The following is a 26,716-nucleotide window of genomic DNA, read 5'->3' as shown; positions in this document are numbered from 1 at the left end:
AATCTGAATATGTTTGATGTATTTATTTCAAAATAGAATGCAAACAATAGATATCCTTTTTGCCCTTTTCTTTAACAAAGGGTATGTGATACCCTCACTCAAATCGAGCTGTAGTTTTAGTCAAAAACACCAAGCCCTTCCCAGACACAGAGGTATTTAATCAGGGCATATGACATTATTGGAGAATTTGGCTATACCGACATCTATGGACCGGATAATTGTGTCTGTCAAACAGGTAAGCTTACCACTTATTTTTTTGGAAGAGGACGAAATAAGCTCCAATTATATATGTCATTCTATGTTTATTCCCATAATAATGTTTGGTGCACGCGTGCACATATAGGAGGTCCCTTACCAGGCAGAAGGGAATGTTACTTTAACCCCTGCATCGCAGAGTTACAATGTTGCTATCACTATGCAACCTACTACCTAAAGTAGGAAAACGAGTTTCTTATTAATAATATCCCACCTGTTATCACACATGGCACAACCCTATAATTATTACAATTACAATAAAAATAACACTTTTATATAACATATTTAACATATATTTTAATATTCCTGTAGAACTGTTAAACAGAGTAAGATCATTTGAGCTTTGGAAACAACTGCCATGCATTCATAATTGCGTTTCGCTGGGGCAGTGTAAAATAAGCTTTATGTCAATGACCCAGCCTTAACAAATTTTGTTTATTTACATATCGAATTTGATTGTTTCAACATGTATTTATTTTGTCTCCACCTAGAGTGGCCTCTTTCCTCTGCTGTGGTGCTGCATTGCAGTCAGCGATGTTTTCGCTCGGTAGCTGTCCATGGTCCTGAAATCAAATCATCCAAGTTTGCTTGGACACCAGCCTGATCTCCAGTACCTTCCACCTCTGGAAACTATCTAGGTGGTAATGCGACTTCTCATGCGAGCAGAGGAGGAGGCACAGATTCTTCCAGTCCCTGGTTCCTTCCCTGACCAGCGCAGATTTGCACTCGTGTGCAGCAAAAACAGAAGGCTGCATCGTTTTGCTTGGAATAGACAAGCCTTGGTCTCCCCGTTTGCCATACTCCTATTTTTGTGGGCCACGGAAAACTTTTGTTGCCCCTCATCTCTTGGGAAATTCCCCTCCTTATCCTGATGTGGCCCAGCCTGCACTAACATATCCCGTAAAGATCCATTCATATATTTTGGCAACTCACCGGGATCTTCTATGTTTTTAGTCTGGGAGTCGTATTTAGTAGCAGTACCACCACTGTCATCCGGGACAGGGAGCGACGAATCTGAGTCTGGGTCCAAGATAGTAGGGTCTTCGCCGGCAGTGTTTGGAGGTGTGGCTAGGACTGGCGTCGACCACCTGTTCTTGTCCATCCAGACAGCTGTCATCATCGGTGGATGTGCATGGCTCGGACTACTCTTGTTTGCCCTCTTTGCTGCTAGAATCAGCGAACGGGGGCTCGTCGTTCTCAGCTTGTCATTCTCCACACCGACTGATAGACATTGCTGCACGCTGAAAAATTTCACCAGCAAATTTCTTTGGTTTAGAGATTGTGCCTCTTTTCTCATCGTTTAAAACAATATTCACTTCCTGATAGTTTTTGTCTCTTAGACATGGTAGTAAATTGTTTCAAATCTCTATAGATTACTTTTAGCTAAAATTATATCCACTAGTAGTGGCTAGCTAACATTAACAGGCTAGGTTAGGCTGCTGCCTTAATCACTAAACGCCACACACAAACATAAAAAAAAATACAATAATTTAATTGGCAGATTAATTTTTATAAATGTTTCACAATTGGATAATCCCATATAAAACACACACACACATCACCATAGCTACCAAGGAAAGTGGGAGTGAACTTCGGGAGAAGCAGGAATGGGGTGGGTGCGGGAACTGCATCAACTACCCAGGCCAAACTTGGATGACGCTGGACCAATTGTGCGCCACCCTATAGGACTCCCAATCACGGCCGGATGTGATACAGCCTGGATTTGAACCAGGGACTGTAGTGACGCCTCTTGCCCTGAGAAGCAGTGCCTTAGACCGCTGTGCCACCCACACCAGCTATGAGCTGGTGGCTGGAGTGAAGCAGGGGGTGTAATGGCTGATCAGGGGTACCTGAGGGCGGCAGCCAATTGTCAAAATGCCGCCCCAAATTCAAGTGCCGCCATTAGCAGGGGCCTAATCTTGCCTAATGGGAGGGCCGGCCCTGTGTGTGACAATCAAATATTTGCAGACTGGAGAAGTACGGTGTTGAAGAATATGTGAATGGAAAATGTTGCAACTGTGGTGGGGATCAAACTCCGGACTTCCTTGAGTGCCCTGTTAGGGTGAAAGAGATCGAGGTGTCAAGGATCAGGGCTGTACAGCAGATTTCGCTAGGAAATGCCCAACCTCACAGGACTCTTCTGAGCCTGTGTAGGGAACTAATTAAAATCAATTTTTTTTGTAGAAAAGCAGGTTGATTTTGTTTAGTTAATAAATTTTTTAAATGTTTATATGATTTAAAAAAAACGTTTAACCCATATTATTTCCTTTTTGGAATCCTTATTATCCACCCGCACAGTTGCTGACAAAATGCACATCCAAGTGTTGCGAACGCCATTATACCATAGAAGAAGAACTACACTACCCAGAGGGTAGACGATTTAGACGATTGGCTGAAGCTGCCCACTCCCCCTTGAAGGGGGTGACAGCAACTCCGTAGACGTTATGTGAGGCTTCGATATTATTAACTGTCTTTGTTTGACACTTCTAGGACGATAAACAGATATTCCAATAGTTAATATAAATTTATAACATGGCTTTTCATGGTAGCAAGTGCTGCCGCTTTATACTAGGCAGACATTACGATGGCAAGGCCCTGTCAACGCAGCACGTGAAACTATTTGCACCAAGCTCAACACCCAAGTTGCGGCGGTGGTATTCCAGAGCTACGCAAGAGGAAAATGAACTTGAACTCGTATCTCTTGCAAACTCAAGTGCAGCTGTCTCTGCAACAAAAATTGGGACGACACAGGTAAGAAAGGCTAGCTATAAATATTTTATAAACGCTGTGGCGTAACGTTACCGTAGTTTCGTATTTCTTTCTGTACATTTTTTGGGGGGGTTGCAACAGCAAACTTCCTACAGTTCTACACATAGGATTTTTTTAATGGCAGTTTTATAGATAGTCTCATCCAATTCTACACATTTTGCAATGAGGCTGAGAGATTTTTACATTTTTAAAGCTTTTTTTCCTGTAATAAAAAAAAAATGCTTGCCATGGTTTATGACCTGTTCGTATGCTATCTGGGCGGGCGGCCCGACGTGAGCCGTTCTGCCTGAAGCAATTCGGTTTACTTGAATGTAACCATAGCTGCCTGGTGGAGGCTACCACAGTGCTCTTTGACATAAAAGCGAGTTCCAAACACGTTCTAAGCAGTGTTTGGTAGGTTACTTTATAAATGTAATCTGTTCAATTTAGGCTACTAGTTACCTGTCTAAAATTGTAATCAGTAACGTAAGTTACCCTAACTCAGTAATGTAATTATATTATTTTCCTCTTTAGAACAGTTTCCCAAACTCAGTGCATGTTTTTTCCCCCCCCTAGCACTACACAGCTGATTCAAATAATCATCAAGCTTTGATAATTTGAATCAGCTGTGTGGTGTTAGGGGGGAAAACGAAATGTGCAGCCCTTGGGGTCCCGAGGACCGAGTTTGGGAAACGCTGCATTAGTTGAAGACAAAAATAAATATTGCCAATTAAAAGATATCTACAGTGCATTCCTATTTGCATTGACCCAACTCCCCCCCTTTGTTTTTACACTGCTGCTTATTATTGCGTAGTCACTTTACGGCTCTGTCAATCACCACATTCTTATTGGCAGACTCGACAGCCTTGGTTTCTCAAATGATTGCCTCGCCTGGTTTACCAACTACTTTACCAACTACTTCTCTGAGTTCAGTGTGTCAAATCGGAAGGCCTGTTGTCCGGACCTCTGGCAGTCTCTATAGGGGTGCCACAGGGTTCAATCCTCGGGCCGATTCTCTTCTCTGTATACATCAATGATGTTGCTCTTGCTGCTGGTGATTCTCTGATACACCTCTACGCAGACGACGCCATTCTGTATACTTCTGGCCCCTCTTTGGACACTGTGTTAACTAACCTCCAGACGAGCTTCAATGCCATTACAACTCTCCTTCCGTGGCCTCCAACTGCCTTTAAACGCAAGTAAAACTAAATGCATGCTATTCAACCGATCGCTGCCCGCACCTGCCCGCCCGTAAGTATCACTACTCTGGACGGTTCTGACTTAGAATATGTGGACAACTACAAATACCTAGGGTCTGGTTAAAATGCACATTTGTGGCCTGCTGGGCGTCATTTTGCAGGGCTCTGGCAGTGCTCCTCCTTGCACAAAGGCAGAGGTAGCGGTCCTGCTGCTGGGTTGTTGCCCTCCTACGGCCTCCTCCACGTCTCCTGATGTACTGGCCTGTCTCCTGGTAGCGCCTCCATGCTCTGGACACTAAGCTGACAGACACAGCAAACCTTCTTGCCACAGCTCGCATTGATGTGCCATCCTGGATGAGCTGCACTACCTGAGCCACTTGTGTGGGTTGTAGACTCCGTCTCATGCTACCACGAGTGAAAGCACCGCCAGCATTCAAAAGTGACCAAAACATCAGCCAGGAAGCATAGGAACTGAGAAGTGGTCTGTGGTCACCACCTGCAGAACCACTCCTTTATTGGGGGTGTCTTGCTAATTGCCTATAATTTCCACCTGTTGTCTATTCCATTTGCACAAAAGCATGTGAAATTTATTGTCAATCAGTGTTGCTTCCTAAGTGGACAGTTTGATTTCACAGAAGTGTGATTGACTTGGAGTTACATTGTGTTGTTTAAGTGTTCCCTTTATTTTTTTGAGCAGTGTACATTAACAAACATTTACAGACAGGTTTTGTCTGTAGATTGAGGAAAGACTTTTTATTGAATTATTTTTAGATTAAGGTTGTAACAAAATGTGGAAAAGGGGAAGTGGTGCGGAATGCTTATCTTCTCTGTTTTTAACTACAGAAACAATTTCAGAACATCTGAGATGGTGGGTTTCATGGCATGACCCTTCAATATTTTGAAGAATAGCCTATTTCTAGGCTAATATTCGATATGAGTTGCAATAGTTTCCTTTACAATTATGCAATCACCAGAGATGCTATACCTGAAACTTGTAGTCAGATTTTGCTATGTACTCCTGCACTTTTGCTGTTTTACATCCACATAAAGAACATAGGCCTTGATGTTTTACCTAAGTCTACCAGATTGCCTTGAACCCTGTTATTCCATACACACCTCTACACTTATGCTTATTTTTCACCTATGAAAAATACACTACCATCAACTTGCCACTTGCTAGGTTGTCATTGTAAATAATTTGACCTGCCAGGTTAACTAAAGGTAAAAGAAACAGAACTGAGTAAAGTGATAGTTCACCCAAAATACAGTCATTAGACAAGGTAAGACAGCAACCATCCGTTGGTTTTGTTGACCCAATATCTAGACCAATCGATTGGTCTAAAGAATGTCGATCAAGATTTTTTTTTTTAGTCGGGGGCTACTAGGGCCATCCCGACAACCAAAAATCTTGCTCCACCAAGAGTCAACTGTTCTTTAAAAGGTGTATTTTTCCCTATATAGACACACCCTATGTGTTTTAATAAAATCAACTAGCCTATATATAGGCTTATGGGCTTGTCTTATGCTTTATGCACACAGTTATTAAATATTAAGACACACAAATTACTCAAGAGGGAGCCAGAGAGCAAGATGGCCTAACCAGAAGAAGAAGAAAAAAATGACTACTGGTGATACGGGTGTGCCATCACCGCAGCCTCCACAATGGAAGTTTACATACACCTTAGCCAAATACATTTAAAGTCCGTTTTTTGCAATTCCTGACATTTAATCCTAGTAAAATCTCCCTGTCTTTGGTCAGTTAGGATCGCCACTTTATTTTAAGAATGTGAAATGTCAGAATAATAGCAGAGAGAATGTTTTATTTCAGCTTTTATTTTTTCATCACATTCCCAGTGGGTCAGAAGTTTACATACACTTAATTAGTATTTGGTAGCATTGCCTTTAAATTGTATAACTTGGGTCAAATGTTTCAGGTAGCCTTTCTCAAGCTTCCCACAATATGTCGTGTGAATTTTGGCCCATTACTCCTGACAGAGCTGGTGTAACTGACTCAGGTTTGTAAGCCTCTTTGCTCGCACACACTTTTTCAGTTCTGCCCACAAATGTTCTATAGGGTTGAGGTCAGGGCTTTGTGACGGCCACTCCAATACCTTGACTTTGTAGTCCTTTAAGCCATTTTGCCACAACTTTGGAAGTATGCTTGGGGTCATTGTCCACTTGGAAGACCCATTTGCAACCAAGCTTTAACTTCCTGACTGATGTCTTGAGATATTGCTTCAATATATCCACATAATTTTCATCCTCATGAAGCCATCTATTTTGTGAAGTGCAGAAGTCCCTCCTGCAGCAAAGCACCGTCACAACATGATGCTGCCACCCCCGTGCTTCACGGTTGGGATGGTGTTCTTCGGCTTGAAAGCCTCCCCCTTTTTCCTCCAACCATAACGATGGTCATTATGGCCAAACATATCTATTTTTGTTTCATCAGACCAGAGGACATTTCTCCAAAAAGTACGATCTTTTTCCCCATGTGCAGTTGCAAACCGTAGTCTGGCTTTTTTATGGCGGTTTTGTAGCAGTGGCTTCTTCCTTGCTCAGCGGCATTTCAGGTTATGTCGATATAGGACTCGTTTTACTGTGGATATAGATACTTTTGTACCTGTTTACTCCAGCATCTTCACAGGGTCCTTTGCTGCTGTTCTGGGATTGATTTGCACTTTTCGTACCACAGTACGTTCATCTCTAGGAGACAGAATGCGTCTCCTTCCTGAGTGGTATGACGGCTGTGTGGTCCCATGATGTTTATACTTGCGTACGGAAATTACTCCCAAGAATGAACAAGCCTTGTGGAGGTCTTGGCTGATTTCTTTTGATTTTCCCATGATATCAAGCAAAGAGGCACGGAGTTTGAAGGTAGGCCTAGAAATACATCCACAGGTACTCCTCCAATTGACTCAGGCTAATTGACATCATTTATCTGAAGCTTCTAAAGCAATGACAATTTTCTGGAATTTTCCAAGCTGTTTAAAGGCACAGTCGACTTAGTGAATGTAAACTTCTGACCCACTGGAATTGTGATTACAGTGAAATAATCGGTCTGTAAACAATTGTTGTAAAATGACTTGTGTCATGCACAAAGTAGATCTCCTCACCGACTTGCCAAAACTATAGTTTGTTAACAAGAAATTTGCGGAGTGGTTGAAAAACGAGTTTTAATGACTCCAACCTAAGTTTGTCAACTTCTGACTTCAACTGTACACACACACACACACACACACACACACACACACACACACACACACACACACACACACACACACACACACACACACACACACACACACACACACACACACACACAGTACCAGTCAAAAGTTTGGACACACCTACTTATTCCAGGTGTTTTCTTTATTTTTACTATTTTCTACATTGTGGAATAATAGTGATGAAATCAAAACTATGGAATCATGTAGTAACCAAAAAAAGTGTTAAACAAATCTAAATATATTTGAGATTCTTCAAGGTAGCCACCTTTAGCCTTGATGACAGCTTTGCACACTCTTGGCATTCTCTCAACCAGCTTCATGAGGTAGTCACCTGGAATGCGTTTCAATTAACAGGTGTGCCTTGTTAAAAGTTAACTTGTGCTATTTCTCTCTTTCTAAATGCGTTTGAGCCAATCAGTTGTGTTGTGACAAGGTAGGGGTGGTATACAGAAGATAGTCCTACTTGGTAAAAGACCAAGTCCATATTATTCAAGTAAGCAAAGAGAAACGACAGTCCGTCATTACTTTAAGACACGAAGGTCAGTCAATCCGGAAAATTTCAAGAAAGTTTCTTCAAGTGCAGTCGCAAAAACCATCAAGCTTTATGATGAAACTGGCTGTCATGAGGGCTGCCACAGTAAAGGAAGACCCAGAGTTACCTCTGCTGCAGAGGACAAGTTCATTAGTGTTACTTGCCTCAAATTGCTGCCCAAAGAAATGCTTCACAGAGTTCAAGTAACAGACACATCTCAACATCAACTGTTCAGAGATTGTGATTTATGATCGATAGCCGCAAAGAAACCGCTACTAAAGGACACAAATAAGAAGAAGAGACTTGCTTGGGCCAAGAAACACGTGGAATGGACATTAGACCGGTGGAAATCTGTGCTTTGGTCTGATGAGTCCAAATTTGAGATTTTGGGTTCCAACCACTGTCTTTGTGAGACGCAGAGTAGGTGAATAATAATCTCCGCATGTGTGGTTCCCACCGTGAAGCATGGAGGTGTGAGGGTGCTTTGCTGGTGACACTGTCTATGAATATTTAGAATTAGAGGCACACTTAACCATTTCCAAAAAAAAAAAAACAGGAAAAGCCCATCATGGCTACCACAGCATTATGCAGCGATACGCCATCCCATCTGGTTTTCTCTTAGTGGGACTATCATTTGTTTTTAAACAGAACAATGACCCAACACACCTCCAGGCTGTGTAAGTGCTATTTTACCAATAAGGAGAGTGATGGAGTGCTGGAATAGAGGACCTGGCCTCGACCATCACCCGACCTCAACCCAATTGAGATGGTTTGGGATGTCTTGGACCGCAGAGTGAAGGGAAAGCAGCCAACAAGTGCTCAGCATATGTGTGAACTCCTTCAAGACTGTTGGAAAAGCAATCCAGGTGAAGCTGGTTGAGAGAATTCCAAGAGAGTGCAAAGCTGTCATCAAGCAAAGGGTGGCTTGTTTGAAGAATCTCAAATATAATATATATCTTGATTTAACACTTTTTTTGTCACTACACAATTCCGTATGTGTTATTTCATATTTTTGATGTCTACACTATTAGTCTACAATGTAGAAAATAGTAAAAAAAATTAAAAAAATAACATTGAATGAGTAGGCGTGTCCAAACTTATGACTGGTACTGTGTGTATTAAATATATAAATGCACGCAAGGTTTGAAATGATTGTTTTATTTTAATATTATATCCTCTAAGGGCTTCTTGTGGTCAATTTAGTCTACAAATTATTTGTAGTTATGTTCCTGCCTCCTGACCATCTGCTGAATCTAGTTTGATACCTGATGTAGGCTCACTAGCCCACCTGCACTGTCTCTGTAAGCTTTTGGCTAGAGCGCACGTGCTAAGCACAGAGTAGGCACATTTGCTATTTTACGCAACAGTTTTGTCACAAAAACAGTGGAGTGGAGTTGAACTTGGTATGTTAAAACTTGACGAAAAATACATTTTGTGTGCACGGTCATCACGTACTGATTTTATCCGAAACAAGTCAGTTTGATGGAAACACACCACTGGTGAGAGTGCATCATTTCTTTATGCATATTTTTGAATATTCACATGAAAATCTGTCGCCAATTGGATTGAAAATTAGCTACTGTAAATAAGAATTTGTTCTTAATTGAGTTGCCCAGTTGATTAAAAAAAGCTTTTTTTTAGCATTTGTGGCCCAAATCCAATTAATGTCAATATACCTGATATTATCATTTTTTGCGTAAAAAAAAAAAAAAAAAGTCCAAATCATCCTAAAGTGTCTAAAATTGATTGTCAAGCTCAATGAAGTAAGTCTACTTTAAGATTTGGACATGAAGCACGGAAAATGCTAGGTTGAGTAATTAACCCTCCTAAGAGGGTTGCTCACTGTTTATTTTGTCCTTTGTTGTGTATGTCCAGGAGCTGGCTGTACCAGTGGGCCAGAGGCAAAGGTTGAATGAGGAAGTTCTACCCTTCTCTGCCTTCCTGACAGACAACTTTGGCAGACGGCACAGCTACCTGCGCATTTCCCTGACGGAGAAATGTAACCTTCGCTGTAAGCACCATGATGAAGACTGCTTAAAGGCTATATAATCATTGTTTTTATTTTTAACAATTATAAAACACTTTTAACTGAAATTATTCCCTAATGGTGTGATTAATCTCTGTCACTGTAGTGGCTAAATTGGAGGGTAGTGAAATGCAAGTCTTGATGCATACAAATCCAATGTCTGGAGTTTGATTCAAGTTGAAAACAATGTATTTGTCGTTCTTCAGGTTACAAAAAATGTAAAGAAAAATCGAACAAAACAAATTCCTTAAATTCAAACTAAAGAAACAAATAGCGTGGTCTGGTATGTTTAAGCATGGTGAAAAGACTGGCTGACATTCCAGTCACACCCAATGGGCCTTGGAGCCTGTAGGCTTTTTAAAAGTGTTCCCCTTCAACCTGTAGAGGGGGGTACATACACTTCACAGAAGATTAGTGGCAATCACACATACATACATTTATTATCAATTTGATAACTGTCATGTTGTTCACTAACATGACAGTTGTCCGCTAAGGTGACGTCATCCTTCCTGAAATGTAACCTCAGGCTGTAACGGCTCTCCTGTAACTTGACAGAATCTTGTTCATAAACCTTTTGTCTTCCACTGACGTTTACATTTTTCTCCTTGAAATCTGTGTTGTGTTGATTTATCAACATGTCTTCCAGATCTGAAACAGAGATTATGTTAGCTGTAATGGTAGGACGGCTACTCTTGTCCTTATTGTTATGGCTTCTAAGGGGGTCATTGATTCCCCCCACCAGTAGGGTCCTCACAGCATATGGTCCATCTTCACAACCACCTCCCATGGTTCCATGAGTTTGGGAGCGTTTGTTCCTATCAACAGCTGTCTGAATCACATTGTGTCCTGATTGTGCCTATTCAGCTGAAACACTGAGCCTGGTGTTTCCAACAGGCTCTGAGACAGCTTCTACCCCTAAGCTTTAAGACTGCTAAATAGTTTGGTTACCATTAATTTACTATCTGCACTGACCCTACACAGACAGACACACACACACACACACACACACACACACACACACACACACACACACACACACACACACACACACACACACACACACACACAGAGAGACACAGACACACACAGAGACACAGACCAACAAATAGGTGTCCCCTTTTCCCTTTCCCATATACACACTCACACACTACATTGACACTCCCACACACATTCGCATACACAACAAACACTTTTACTAATTTGCTACTCTGTTCTTTATTATACTCTTATCATTGTCTGTCCTGATGCCTAGTCACTTTACCCTGCCTTCATGTGCATATCTACCTCAAATACCTCTGAACATTTGATCTGGTACTGGTACTCCCTGTATATAGCTCAGTTCTTGTGCATTTTATTTGATTCCTCTTGTTACTGATCCTTTCAGATCGAAGCAAGTGCCTAGTCTAGGGGCTAAGGTGTAGGAATACTTTGACATTCAACATTGGTTGCACTGTGAGGTAGTAGCAGTAGACATTTTCCTTGGCACTGGGAAAATGGTTTGCAATTTCCAATTAGATATGAAGGATAAATTGTGAGGATTTATTTATATCTAAAGGACCATCCCCATTATTGATGTTAACCAATGAAATCTTATTAAAAATCCTCTTATTTGACTCCTGTTGAGATGTTGCTTGTTCTTTTCGTTATTGTCGAGCTTTGTATCTCTTCTGCACGAGAACCTTTGAGGTAGTTGTATAACGGCATTACCAAGCTAGCTTGTACATTGATGCTGCTCTAGCGATGAGGTTTGTGTTATCAGGTATTGCCATTTATTTAAGTGCCAATAAATGTCTCCCTTGAATCTCTCCCCCTGCAGGTCAGTACTGTATGCCAGAAGAGGGGGTCAAGCTCACCCCTCGCGCTCAGCTCCTGTCTACTTCTGAGGTGCTGACCGTGGCCCAGCTGTTTGTACGAGAGGGTGTGGAGAAGATACGCCTCACTGGGGGAGAACCCCTCATCCGACCAGACGTCCTGGACATCATCAGTGAGTGGGGCGTGGGTTGTGTGAACTGCACATTCAGTGTATCTGGCGGGCTAAAACGAATGCACCCTTTTATTTGGGTAGAAAGCAGATTCGCTAATGTGCCTGATTTAATATGCTAGTTTTTATCAAATTGATTAAAAGTACATCATAATGCTGCATTTCTCAGTTCATTCCCATTGGGACCCCTAGGGTGTGCACATTGCTCCAGCCCAGCTCTAACAAACCTAATCCAACTACAGTAATCAGCTCATTATCAAGTGTGTTAGCGCTGGGCTATAACAAAAATGTGCACACCCTAGGGGTCCCTATGAATAGTTTCAGAAGCTGTAATAGTTTATCCTGGAGTCAATTAAATGGTGTACACCACCATGTTCAGTTGTAAACAAACCATGTATATCAGGTGAAAGCTATGATCCCTTATTGATCTCACTTGTTAAACCTACTTCAATCAGTGTAGATGAGGAGACAGGTTAAATAAGGATTTTCAAGCCTTGCGATGTTGTCTAGGGCTGTCCCTGACAACAACAAAAAATCTTTGTCGACCGAAGGTTGTCCGTTTTTTAAAACGTGTGTTTTTACATATATAGACGACACGTGTTTTTAATAAGATCAACTATATGCATTGAGCTTTTTTTAATGCTTATGCGCACTGTTTGATGAAAGAAGACACAATTGACTCGAGGGAGCCAGAGATCATGATAACCAGCAGGAAAAAAACCAACCTGACCCGACCATCCTCCTACCGTTCCTGCTGGCTTTCGCAGATCTCTGCCACAAGGAGGAGTTGGCAACCTTATGTGGAATGCCAATTTATCTTACCTTTTCTACCGATCTGCATGCCAGTTAAGCTTTTCATATACACATTTTTGTGGAACGTTTTCATTTAATTTATAATAACGTCTTCGTATCTGAAAATCATTGTCATGTGGTTAATCAAGATTCTATCTCAATTAAAATTCTTGGGCTGCGGTAATATTTTGTAAAATAAAATAAATAAATAAATATTTTTTACTAGGATAAATGCATTTTCTGAACACCCCACAACATTAAGTAGATATTAAACCTAAGAAAACAACATATTTTCTCACCTCTGGCGTTAAAGCCCTTTTTGTTGTCAATTTTTCTCTGATATGGACACCATTTATATTCAACCCGTCACAGACAATATGGAAGTTGTTTGAATATTATACTTGTTATAACATCAACATTTACCTAATGCTCATGTGTCCCCCAAACCAATTCAATTATTGTACATAGATTTTATATTTAAAATCTCAGAATTGTGCTATATTAAACCCTGAAATAGACATTCTGTGTCAGTGGGCTGATCATTTAAATAAAATGCTTTCAATTCAGAATTGTAACAAATCGAATTTCTTGGGATTGTCCTTAACATGTCAGAATGAGCTCAGAACATTAAATTCATATTTATCATCTTTGCCATTTTATTTAACAAATATTGTTATGTGACAGGGTTGAGACTAGGGTGACAGGGTTGAATACTGTAACAGGGTTGAAGAGACATCGTTTTCCATATAAGCTAGTTTAGTTTACTATCAAAATCCTTTAAATATTTACCCCAAATATTGCGTTTCATTGTATGCAACCATTTAATAAGGACATTAGCTATATTTAGAATAATCTGGTTTTTATTAACCAAACTGCAGTAAATATTGAAACAAATTTAAAACACATCAGGCATTAGGTTAATTAATAACATTCAACAGGTTTCATCAGAAAAGTTCCAACGTGTCATCAAACTGACATTTTTCCAAGGACATTTAGAATGCTAGAACAGCTGTAACTACAGCGCTAGTGTCAGCATGACTATTCTCCTTCTCAGGAGCACCATATTCATTCATTCATTCATTCATTGTATTCTTCCTGAGAGTCTGGCCCACACATATCCCTCCACATGGAGGTTGAGAGAGGTCACATGCTGGTGGAATCATCTCAAGTTGGTCAGCTCGACTATCCCCACCTGACTTAAAATAAAAACAAAAAAAATACAGATATAAAAGAATGAGATTACTTGCCTGTTTCTGTACCATGCAGTTGAGAATTGTTGAAGGATGTTACTTCCTGTTAATGATTTCACATAAGGGTGGACTGACCAATTTTTTTGGCGTGACGGGGTTGAATGTAGACTGAGGGACAGCAAAATTGTGTTATTTTAATCAATAATCATGCATTTATTTGATAAATACTTTCTCAACAAAAGAACACGTTTGCATTAATGGCAAAAGTTATTAATTATGTGTGATTTTAATATTAATTTCCCAAGAAAAAAAAGTGAAATGCCTGGGAGACATGACAAAATTCTTAGTGTCAGTTAAAAATATATTTTTAATTAAAGTTTAAATGAAATTCTATATTTATTAAAATTCATTATACTGGACCTTTCAATGTATATACAAAGTCTTTTAACATTTCATTTTGGTGACCCAATACTTGAAATATAATATAAAAAGTCAGAGGGACTGAAATTGCCTGGGCCCAAGAATGACCCACAAACCTAAAAAGTAACTTCTATCCTATAAATCTTGTTGGCTACGCATAGCCTGTCTACAACAAACTTTTAACATTGTATCAACTATTAACTTGGGTCTGGCCCGAGCTAGCATTAGCAAACTTGTTACATTGTATAAAATATTCTGGGCCCTCAGTTTCCTGTGCCAGTGAGCTCGGGACAGACACAGTTGTAGGCTATTTGCGCAAGGGATAGGAAGTAATCGGGTAGACCTATTTTAGAGCATGACATTTCTCCCTTTCAGCTGAGTGATTATCAATAGGTAGAGCATGAAAGATTTTTCAAATATACTGAACAAAAATATAAATGCAACAATTCAAAGGTTCATTGAGTTACAGTTCATATAAGGAAATAAGTCAGTTGAAATCAATTCATTAGGCCCTAATCTATGGATTTCACATAACTGGGAATATAGATATGCATCTGTTGGTCACAAATACCTTAACAAAAAAAGGTATGGGCGTGGATCAGAAAACCAGTCGGTATCTCGTGTGTCTAGGGCTGTGATGGTCATGAAATTTGGTCTGCCGGTGATTGTCAAGCAAATAACTGTCGGTCTCACAGTAATTGACCGTTAATTAACAAACGCATTAACAAGCATCTACATTTTAAAAAGTCTAAATCCATGTGATACAGCCTACACCATCACAATAAATCCATTATTTTAGACATGTCTAAAGAAACAAACATGATTTGAAGACAATGTAGTATATTTCAGAAGAACATTATAGCATACTCTGCATTGTCATTATGTTAAGCCCTGATCTGGCTGTGGGCTACACTAGTTCATAACCTTTTGTCAATAGGGGGGCGCCATTTCGACTTTGTAAAAATTCGTTCCCAAATTAAACTGCCTCTTACTCAATTCTTGCTCGTACAATATGCATATTATTATTACTATTGGATAGAAAACACTCTAGTTTCTAAAACCGTTTGAATTATATCTGTGAGTAAAACAGAACTCATTCTGCAGCACATTTCCTGTCAGGAAGTGAGATTTCTGAAATCGAGGTCCCTGTTCTAGGGTCAGTTTATAAGTCCCCATGTAAGCTATGGGGCTACATGCACTGCATACGCCTTCCTCTAGATGTCAGTAAGCGGGGAGAATTTGAATGGAGTGGATTGCGCCATCTGGGGCACTATAAAAGCTCATGGAACGGAAGTACCGTTCTTTTCAACGGGGCGCCTGGCGCAAGAGGGACATCACAATGGCGTCCTGAAAAGCTTTCGTTTTAGCAGTTCTATATCTCCGGTCATGTTTTTATTCGTTATAGGTGTTAAAGACATCATAAGGTAGTTAATTTAAACCGACTTATAGCAGTTTATATCAGTTTATTGCGATTTTCTGGGATTTCTTTGTGACGCGCTATCACGAGTTGGACACCTCTCCAGTGGATGGCTAGCGTTAGCTGCTATTTCTACAGGAGAAGAGGACATCTTTCCACCAAAAGACGATTGTTCTGGAGAAAGGACACCTTGCCCAAGATTCTGATGGAAGCTCAGCAAATAGTAAGCAGTCTTTATGCTGTTAATTCGTATTTATGTTGACAAATGTCAAATAATAATTCCGCCATGAATTTCGGTGCGGTCTCGCTTTAGCGCACGCTGTATTGCGCAGTAACGTTCATTTTAAAAATCTAACACAGCGGTTGCATTAAGAACTAATGTATCTTTCATTTGCTGTCCAACCTGTATTTTTTTAGTCAAGTTTATGATTACTTATCGATTAGAATAGGTGCCTCTCCAAGATGGCGCCGGACAGATTGCTTGAAGTTTTGGCCACTAATCACATTGTATAACCACGATTTGTGCCGCTAAATATGCACATTTTCGAACAAACCCTATATGCATTGTGTAATATGATGTTACAGGACTGTCATCTGATGAAGAATATCAAGGTTAGTCAAAAATTATATATCTTTTGCCTGTTTGTTACGATCGCTAACCTTTGCTGCTGGTAAATGGTGTTGTGTTTCTGGCTATTGTGGTAAGCTAATATAATGCTATATTGTGTTTTCGCTGTAAAACACTTAGAAAATCTGAAATATTGGCTGGATTCACAAGATCTGTGTCTTTCATTTGCTGTACGCTGTGTATTTTTAAGAAATGTTTTATGATGAGTAATTAGATAATACACGATGGTCTCTGTAGTTATTCTAGTTGCTTTGGTGAGAGTTGTGATGGTGGCTGCAATGGTAAACTATGATTTATACCTGAAATATGCACATTTTTCTAACAAAACATATGCTATACAATAAATATGTTATCAGACTGTCATCTGATGAAGTTGTTTCTTGGTTAGTGGCTATTTATATCTTTATTTGGTCGAATTTGTGATAGCTACTGATGCAGTAAAAAAATGGTGGAGTAAAAAAAGTGGTGTCTTTTGCTAACGTGGTTAGCTAATAGATTTACATATTTTGTCTTCCCTGTAAAACATTTTAAAAATCAGAAATGATGGCTGGATTCACAAGATGTGTATCTTTCATCTGGTGTCTTGGACTTGTGATTTAATGATATTTAGATGCTAGTATTTACTTGTGACGCTATGCTAGGCTATGCTAGTCAGCTTTTTTACTGATGGGGGTGCTCCCGGATCCGGGTTTGGGAGGAACTAGAAGTTAACAGACAAGATTTGCTTAGAATTCTGTGGCATTATTTTATAGTATGAAGAATACAATTGGAACATAAGCTAAATAAAATAGAAAGGATATTTTCTCCAAACGATTTGAGGGAGGGCGCACATGCGGCTATTCTGTGAGCGGTTAACAAAGTAACCGGTACTCCTATATGCTTAATTTAAGATTATTTATATAACTTTCGTTACAAATGTTGGGCTATATGTTTTGATTTTTAATACATTCTAAGGCTGCATGATGCGACTCTAATGATGATTTGAAAAAAGTTGCATGAAAGGCATGAGATCTACTTTGTTTTTCACGTGGGCTGTAGACTTCATCAGTCTCATTGACAATTTGCCAAGCACTTGATAATGCCTCGAATTTCCCGGGAACATCCCCTTTGTATGGCCATAATCCTCCTAAAAAAATCTATGCGCTTCACAGGCTACAAGTGAAGACAGACACATCAGGGACGCAACTGCTCACGTCCTTATCCAATTCCGAGGTGCTAATTGAAGATGTTGGAAGTACTGTCCACATTTACTTTTTGTCAGCCAACAAGATGAGTAGGCCTAACAAACTGCAAAAGTAATAGTCTATGTCAATCTACTCTCCCCCATAGTACAAAAGTTGACCTATTCTGTGTGAGAAATAAATATTCCAAACATAATCCGGGACAGTTGTTGGATGCGCTAGATCCCAGATTAATACAACCACTAGCATAAAAAAAACATGTTTTAAGCAATGACCCTGACGCAACGGATGAGAACGTTTAGCTTAAAATGTTGATAGCCTAATAGTTTCTCACATTATAAGCACAGCAATGCGCACACGGCAGTAGGCTATAAGCATGAATGTTCCATTAGCAGGAAAACACAATTCTCAAGTACCAACAAATGCGATTATGCATGTAATGCTTTTGTTATAAATGTTAATTTATGGGGGAAATGATCTTCCCTAAGCTTGAAACACACGTGCTGTGTATGTATGCCAGTTAGTCTCTACACCCATTGTAAAGCAGATTAATGTGCTTCATTTTAAGAAGTTATTTGGCCACTTTAGTTGTGATTCAAACCATATAATAATGTATATAGGCCTATGGGCTAGGGCCATTTCAGTTGTACAATTGACTAGTCATTTATCCCCCTTTCCCTACACATTTATGGTGGATGAGGTTAGTTTCCCCCTATGTAAAGCGCTTTGAGTACCTCAGTTAGTAGAAAAGTGCTATATAAATCCAATCAATTATTATTTGTATACGATCACATGGTGTTAGGTTCTAATTACCAGAGTAAGAACTCGACGGACACTATGAAAGCTTAAACCAAGTTTATTCTTCCCAAAGGATCGAACAGCTGAATCGACAGACATATTCACACAAGCACTGATATTGAACATTTTCTCCTATGCTGAGTCTCCTCCTCCACATCTGAACAAACATTGTATCTTTATTGCAAGGCAGGATAAGTGATTCAGGCCATAACCTTTTCTTTGTCTCTTAAAGTAACCTGACCTTGAACCCCTTCGTCACTAATCCATGGCTTTCTCCCCTTATCAATGCCTGCCATGTGATCGCTTTCCCTACATTCCAAGCGTAATTGCACCCACCATATACCTTCCTCACACGGATAACCATTAACCTCTGGTGTAGCACGTCGGTTATGGCGCCCCTCGGGTCGCTATTATAACTAAGGATTAATAACATTTAAAGTTCAGAAATCCAAACCCATCGGTGGTACAGATTTCCAAACATAAGTTGATTATTAAACAACTAATTGACCAACATCGGTTCAGTTACTTGACTTCCATTTAATTCGTTTTTTGTGTGAGCCAAACGCCCTGTTTCTCTAGAGAAGTGGTCACCAACATTAACTTAATAAAAACAGTTCTGTAGGAATGAGGTTTGTGCAGTAAGCCTAATACATTATCACAGCATATTGGCAATACAGTGGCTTGCGAAAGTATTCACCCCCCTCTGCGTTTTTCCTATTTTGTTGCCTTACAACCTGAAATTAAAATTGATTTTTGTGAGGTTTGTATCATTTGATTTACCACTTTGAAGATACAAAATATTTTTTCTTGTGAATCAAAGACATAAAAACAAAACATGAGCGTGCATAACTATTCATCCCCCCAAAGTCAATACTTTGTAGAGCCACCTTCTTGCATCAGTTACAGCTGCAAGTCTCTTGGGGTATGTCTCTATAAGCTTGGCACATCTAGCCACTGGGATTTTTGCCCATTCTTCAAGGCAAAACTGCTCCAGCTCCTTCAAGTTGGATGTGTTCCGCTGGTGTACAGCAATCTTTAAGTCATACCACAGATTCTCAATTGGATTGAGGTCTGGGCTTTGACTAGGCCATTCTAAGACAGTTAAATGTTTCCCCTTAAACCACTTGAATGTTGCTTCAGCAGTATGATTAGGGTCATTGTCCTGCTGGAAGGTGAACCTCCGTCCCAGTCTCAAATCTCTGTAAGACTGAAACAGGTTTCCCTCAAGAATTTCCGTGTATTTAGCGCCATCCATCATTCCTTCAATTCTGACCAGTTTCCCAGTCCCTGCCGACGGAAAACATCCCCACAGCATGATGCTGCCACCACCATGCTTCACTGTGGGGATAGTGTTCTCGGGGTGATGAGAGGTGGTGGGTTTGCGCCAGACATAGCATTTTCCTTGATGGCCAAAAAGCAACATTTTAGTCTCATCTGACCAGAGGATCTTCTTCCATATGTTTGGGGAGTCTCCCTCATGCCTTTTGGCGAACACCAAACGTGTTTGCCTATTTGTTTTCTTTAAGCAATGGCTTTTTTTCTGGACGCTCTTCCGTAAAGCCCAGCTCTGTGGAGTGTACGGCTTAAAGTGGTCCTATGGACAGATACTCCGCTGTGGAGCGTTGCAGCTCCTTCAGGGTTATCTTTGGTCTCTTTGTTGCCTCTCTGATTAATGCCCTCCAAGCCTGGTCTGTGAGTTTTGGTGGGCGGCCCTCTCTTGGCAGGTTTGTTGTGGTGCCATATTCTTTTCATTTTTTAATAATGGATTTAATGGTGCTCTGTGGGATGTTCGCAGTTTGGGATATTTTTTTATAACCCAACCCTGACCTGTACTTCTCCACAACTAGATTGCACACAGGTGGACTTTATTTAGCTAATTATGTGACTTCTGAAGGTTATTGGTTGCACCATATCTTATTTAGGGGCTTCATAGCAAAAGGGGTGAATACATATGCACGCACCACTTTTCAGTTCTTTTTGGGGGGGGTCATTTTTTTCACTTCAACAATTTGGACTATTTTGTATGTCCATTACATGTCATCCAAATAAAAACATATTTATATTACAGGTTGTAATGCAACAAAATAGGAAAAACGCGAAGGGGGATGAATACTTTTGCAAGGCCATGCTTGCCGATATTGTTCTTCTCAGACCATATTATATTTCAAAACTAGCGCAGATGGTGTACCTCTTGCAAGGCACAGCTGAGCATAAATTGAAATCATTTGCAAATAATTCACTTTTTTGTTTTACTGGACTGATGGTAGGTACCTGCATCTGATGGTCATGGGGCTTCCAAGACAACTGGGAAGTTAGAAAGAACCAGGTGAAATTATGACATCTGTGAACTTAAGGTATGAAAGAATAGAGTTGGATGACGGTTCAAATCGATTTTTCCCAGTCGGATCTTGTTTTTTTTCCCTTGATCGCAACGAAGTCAGAGATTTCAGAGTTCCCAGTCATTTTGAGCATGGAATTGGTCTGTGTAGGAGGGGAGAGTGGCAAACCCTCTGCTGCTATCTGTGTCCCTGCTCGCTCCTTTCTGGCGAGGCTGACCAGAGAGAGGGGACACAGTCTTCCACCTGATGGTGAAACTTGAGTCGCACCTCATCTGCCTCAGGCACAAATTCATGTTCCTGTGACCAGAGAAAGTTAAATAATCCTTGATGTTAAAATAGACTAGACGAGATTTAAAAAAAAAAAATAAAAAAAATAAAATCAGGGCTGTCGATACACTACTCATTCAAAAAGTGTTGACGGCCTCCCAAGTGGCGCAGCGGTCTAAGGCACTGCATCGCAGTGCTTGAGGCGTCTCTACAGGCCCAGGTTCGATCCCAGGCTGTGTCGCAGCCAGCCGCTACCGGGAGACCAATGAGGCGGCACACAATTGACCCAGCGTCGTCCGGGTTAGGGGAGGGTTTGGCTGGCCGGGATGTCCTTGTCCCATTGCGCTCTTGTGGCGGGCCGTGCGCATGCACACTGAGTTCGGCCGCCAGTTGTATGATGTTTCCGTCGACACATTAGTGCTGCAGGACATCTCATTCCAAAATCATGGTCATTCATATGGAGTTGGTCCACTCCCCCATTGCTCCTATAACAGCCTCCACTCTTCTGGGAAGGCTTTCCACTAGATTTGCTGTGGAAACTTGCTTCCATTCAGCCACGAGCATTAGTGAGGTCGGGCACTGATGTTGGTCGATTAGGCCTGGCTCGCATTCAGCGTTTAAATTTGTCCCAAAGGTGTTTGATGGGGTTGAGGTCAGGGCCCCTGTGCAGGCCAGTCAAGTTCTGCCACACTGTTCCCGTCAAACCATATCTGTACGGACCTCACTTTGTGTACGAGGGTATTGTTATGCTGAAACAGGAAAGGGCCTTCCCCAAACTGTTGCCACAAAGTTGGATGCACAGAATCATCTCGAATGTCATTGTATGCTGTACCTTTTTTAAGATTTCCCTTCACTGGAACTAAGGAGCTTAGCCCAAACCATGAACAAGGGAGAAAAAAAAGACCATTATTCCTACTCCGCCAAAATGTACAGTTGACACTGCATTGGGGCAGGTAGCATTCTCCTGGCACCCAGATTTGTCGGTCGGACTGCCAGATGGTGAAGTGTGAATTCATCACTCCAGAGAACATGTTTCCACTGCTCCAGAGTCCAATAGCGGCGAGCTTTACACCACTCCAGCCAATGCTTGGCATTGCGAATGGTGATTTTAGGCTTGTGGAAATGGAAATCCATTTTATGAAGCTCCCGACGAACAGTTATTGTGCTGATGTTGCTTCCAGAGGTAGTTTGGAACTCTGTAGTGTGTTTTTTTTTTTTTTACATGCTTCAGCACACGAAGGTCACATTCTGTGAGCTTGTATGGCCTCCCACTTCGTGGCTGTTCCGTTGTTGCCCTTAGACGTTTTCACTTCGCAATAACAGCACTTACAGTTGACCGGGGCAGCTCTAGCAGGGCAGAAATGTGATGAACTGATTTGTTGGAAAGGTGGCATCCTATGATGGTGCCACATTGAATGTCACTGAGCTCTTCTGTACGGGCCATCCAACTGCCAATGATTGTCTATGGAGATTGCATGGCTGTGTGCTCAATTTTATACACCTCTCAGTAACGGGTGTGTCTGAAATTGCCGAATCCACACATTTTGAAGGCTTGTCCACATCATTTTATTATTTCATAGTGATGTCCTATTTTTCTATTGATATCTACCAAATGTGGACCTGAGCGAGACAATAGAATATTTTCAATGTTTTGGCAATTGAATGTTCACTATTTTTGTCTTTTCCATAAAAAAGCTGTAACATTATTTTAATGTCATTTATTTCATAATGCATTTAATGTTTAAAAAAATCTTTGAAACTAAAATCGAAAACTGATTATTTTTATAATCGAACTGAAACCGAACCAACCTCAAATACCACTAATCGCTTAGCGCTACTCACGCGTGAGATTTGGCAGCACTAAAGCTGTGTATTTGGTTTAACTTGCTAGTTAGCAAGTAGCTGAATTAATAAGGAGACGAGGCTTCATATAGTGTTTGAGAAGTCAAAGCGCTTTTGATGAGTTGGCAGCTGACAAGATATCTTGATTTCCTTGCATTTTTTTCTAATGGTGTGCCGACATGAATCAGTAAATTGACAGTTGATAGTAGAACTGTCCCCTACAAAATATATATTGTCTTGTTTGGCTGAGAGTCGTCTGTTCTTTCGACCAATCGATTTTCAAACCTGCATTTTTCCATAGACACATCCTGTGAGCTTGTCTGATGCTTTAAGCACACTGTTTGATTAAGTAATTAAGAGACACATTACTTAAGGGAGTCTGACCGCAATTGATTTGATTGTCCCGGGCCGGGCTCAGACTTGATGTGCTGTGTTGTCTCCTCCCTGCTGCAGCGACCACCACATAGCATCAACAGTGTTTATTGCGCTCTCCCTGTTGCTGAAGCTGCAACATAATTACAGCCATTTCAGATTGAAAAGTTCTGTTACCGAAATCCCTAATTTGTTTAGGAAAAACACCCTATTCCCTCAACCCTCGCTCTCTTTGTGACACATGTATGCATTGCATGCAGGTGACCAGTAGGGCCTGACGTATAGCATATCGTAATCACAATACATTTTTTATAATAAAATCATAACACATGACAGCAAAATGGATGCAGAGGACGTGACAAATAAACTTGAAATGGGGGACTGTTTACTGGTTGCTAAGGAGGTAAAGTGGAAATCAGATGTGACGAATACATTTGACTAATTGTGGAAAATAGTTGGAGATCAATAAAAATTAAGGAGCAAGGGCTGTATGCATATTATGTGTGCTAATCAGGTGCTGTTAGGTTATAGTATAATTTCTCTGATAGTTTGGAACAATGTAAACAACACCAAATAAATTTATAAGCATACCGGAGAGTCTGTTGTAAAGTTTTTTTTTTTTTACAGCAAAGAATAATTACCAGTCACATTCATTCGTAAATGCAATTTACAATTTGGAACGGTTTATTGTTTACGCTAATTATTCAAGGGTCGCTTTATTTTATTTAACCCTTGTGTGGTGTTCTGGTCTGTGGGACCTATTTTCAATGTTTACTAAAATAAAAAATAAAAAATAAATAATTTTCCCAACCTGAGACTCATTTGTCTTGGCTCATTGGAATGTTTCTGGGATCTTTTAGTTCAGGTCATGACACATGGGGCTACATGTTGCGTTTTATATTTTTGTTCAGTATACACGGCACATAAACCAAGCCTGCTACAATTATAAACCTCTTTTTCTCTTGCAGTTTTATCAGTTTCTGTATAATTTTTGCTAGGAGGAATAACTTCCTAATAATAAATGGCAAGATCCAATAGCTATGATTGTGACTGAAAGTTAATCTAGTGACATTGGTCTGTGGAGTGACCTAAGATTTTGTATAATCTTCAGTTTTATATATGATTTATAAGTCAAGAGTCTTGTAAGTGTTTTGGAGAGACGAGGCTCATGACTGTCTCGCTCTCCGCATGCTTTAAACTTAATGAAGTATGTAAGGGGGAATGGACAGACTATGCCATGACTGTGTGTTGTATCTTGTGATCTGTTAGCCTACCAATGCTGTTACCGACCAATCATAACTCTATTGAGGTGTTCACATTGGGAAGAATCATCATCCAAGATACACATTCATTGATACAGGATTTACACAATAATTCCCCAAATTAGAATTTCGTCCATGGTTGGTCGTTTTGAGTTCAAGTTGTTAGAGGTGCTGTTTAGTAGATGTCATAACGGTAGGCATTGGAATCCATTTATTTTCCTTGCGGTTTGTGGGGTTAGGAAAGTGCATCTGCAGGATGTGATGTCATCAAGGGGAAGGCCTAAAGGGGAAATTGCACAACAGAAGCCAAACCAGGTCATGGCGAAAAAGTAAATTGAGCGTGTCTAAACTGGATGTTCTGGTAGGGATGGCGTCCATGTGGACACTGCTCACCAGTTGTCATGTGCTGATCAAACGCGTGACCTTTTCTGATTGGCACCGTGACGTCAGCAGATATGTCTACTGGCACTTTTCTTTTGAGGTCAAAGGTCATCCCAGGGTGTCTAAGGTAGTGTTGAGTGAAGTTGCTCCTAGATGCTTATCTGGGGTCAGTTTTGCATTTCCCCACTCCTGTTTATGGTTAGAATTGAGGGAAGGGAAGCTGATCCTAGTAGCTTTACACTGGAGTGTTTGAAGTCTCCGTGGCTGTGTGAAGTGGGGCTTTGTGGTTGATGATCTTGCAAATGATCCCCAAACCCCATCTTGTGATATGCATGCTTAGCCAGTCACACCCACTTACTTTGTAGTCAACAGAGTTCAATTCAACCAGGAATTGTATGCCATTTGTCACTGTGCTGTAACACAGCTCCAGTTTATCATCTGTCTGTTTGTCCATCTGTCTGTCCAGCGGAGCTGAGGAAGTTGGAGGGCCTGAAGACCATCGCTGTGACCACCAACGGTATGAACCTGGCGAGGCTGCTGCCTAAACTGAAGGAGGCTGGTCTGGACCTGCTCAACATCAGCCTGGACACCCTGGTGCCGGCTAAGTTTGAGTTCATCGTCCGGCGGAAAGGTAGCCCACCTTCCCCATAACCTACAGTATGTTGCCTGGTAGCCATTTTGTGCCAAAACTAACATAGTTGTGGAAGGAGCCAATGTGTGCTCAGCACCTATTTCAGCGACTGGAGCCAATGTTAGGATTGACAGAGGGGCAGAGCTCAGGGAGGCAGGTTCCTGGGAGGCAGGGACAGATGGACTAGACAGGCTGAGGAATGAGAGCAGCAGCACACAGGAAAAGGAAAGTCAGAGCCAAACCTCTTACAGTACACTGGGCTTTCACTGTTGGGCTGACTGGTTTCATTGTCCAGAGGGATATAGAAGATGTGGGAAAGCTGTTCTTCCGGTATATCTCTGTCTCCAAATGAGGTAAATGTATGTTGTATGGACAACCGTATTAAAAACTCATCAAGTTCAGAGTAGGGATGATGTCACTTTACTGTTGTGTGCTGGCTATAATTTAAGAATTTTTCTGGAATTACTGTTAGGGCTACACATACTGTAAGTATATTAGTTAAGTATGAAGTGAGGGGCACAAAACAACACATTCACCATGGACAATGTAGGGTTTATTGATAAGATATAAAGGGAAGTGCACAACAAAAAAGCATGATATTTTCCATGCACATTTTTGAAAACTCAAAACGGTTGAGCCCTATTCACCTCATGTAATGAGGAAACTAAACTAAAAGCTAACATGCATAAAACATTTGTCTGACCCTGCGGTACATAATGTGATACATGAATGATTTAACATGTTCAAATTACTCATGATCACAGCACTTTAATAATTTGTTCAACCTGATACATTTTTAAACCATATAATGGAAATGTTCTTGACAGAATTGTATTGACCTGTAAGATTTTCCTACATGACACCCAAATATGGTAATGCCCCCATCAGTGTACAGCAGCAACTTAATTTGCAAATACTTTTCATTGATATTGATTAGCTTCCTGTTTCAAAAGCGCAAAAACCTCCTACAGCATGTCAGTAAAAGCCCAACCTCCTATAGTCAGTGCCTTTCAAAATCCCAACTTAGCTAAAATCAAGGTGTGGGCCAAATTAGCCGTTTCACTTGAATCCTCCTGTTGAACACCCATTAAACTGTAACATGGAGCTATCAGGTAGAACCGACTGCCCTTCCAATTAGAATCAATGGAATGGAACCTAGCCTTCACGTTTCCTCTGAGGGATTGTCTGAATCAAAACACAGGAAGAGACATTGATATCTCCGGTAGCG

At 40.7% G+C, this 26,716-nt stretch overlaps 1 protein-coding gene across 2 annotated transcripts in view; it reads left to right on the top strand.

The window, feature by feature from the left end:
• Nucleotides 1-2,668: 2,668 nt before the first annotated feature.
• Nucleotides 2,669-26,716, top strand: part of mocs1 (molybdenum cofactor synthesis 1) — a 48,901-nt gene continuing 24,853 nt past the window's right edge. For both annotated transcript variants that reach the window (XM_038969619.1, XM_038969620.1), the window contains exons 1-4: nt 2,669-3,006; nt 9,837-9,972; nt 11,804-11,971; nt 25,324-25,488. In XM_038969619.1, coding sequence (XP_038825547.1) covers nt 2,788-3,006; nt 9,837-9,972; nt 11,804-11,971; nt 25,324-25,488 — 688 coding nt within the window. In that variant the 5' untranslated portion in view covers nt 2,669-2,787. The remainder of the gene's footprint in view (nt 3,007-9,836; nt 9,973-11,803; nt 11,972-25,323; nt 25,489-26,716) is intronic.

This window comes from Salvelinus namaycush, chromosome 30 (assembly GCF_016432855.1).
Source record: "Salvelinus namaycush isolate Seneca chromosome 30, SaNama_1.0, whole genome shotgun sequence".
Taxonomy (NCBI): Eukaryota; Metazoa; Chordata; class Actinopteri; order Salmoniformes; family Salmonidae; genus Salvelinus; species Salvelinus namaycush.
This window is presented reverse-complemented; position numbering and strand designations above follow the sequence as displayed.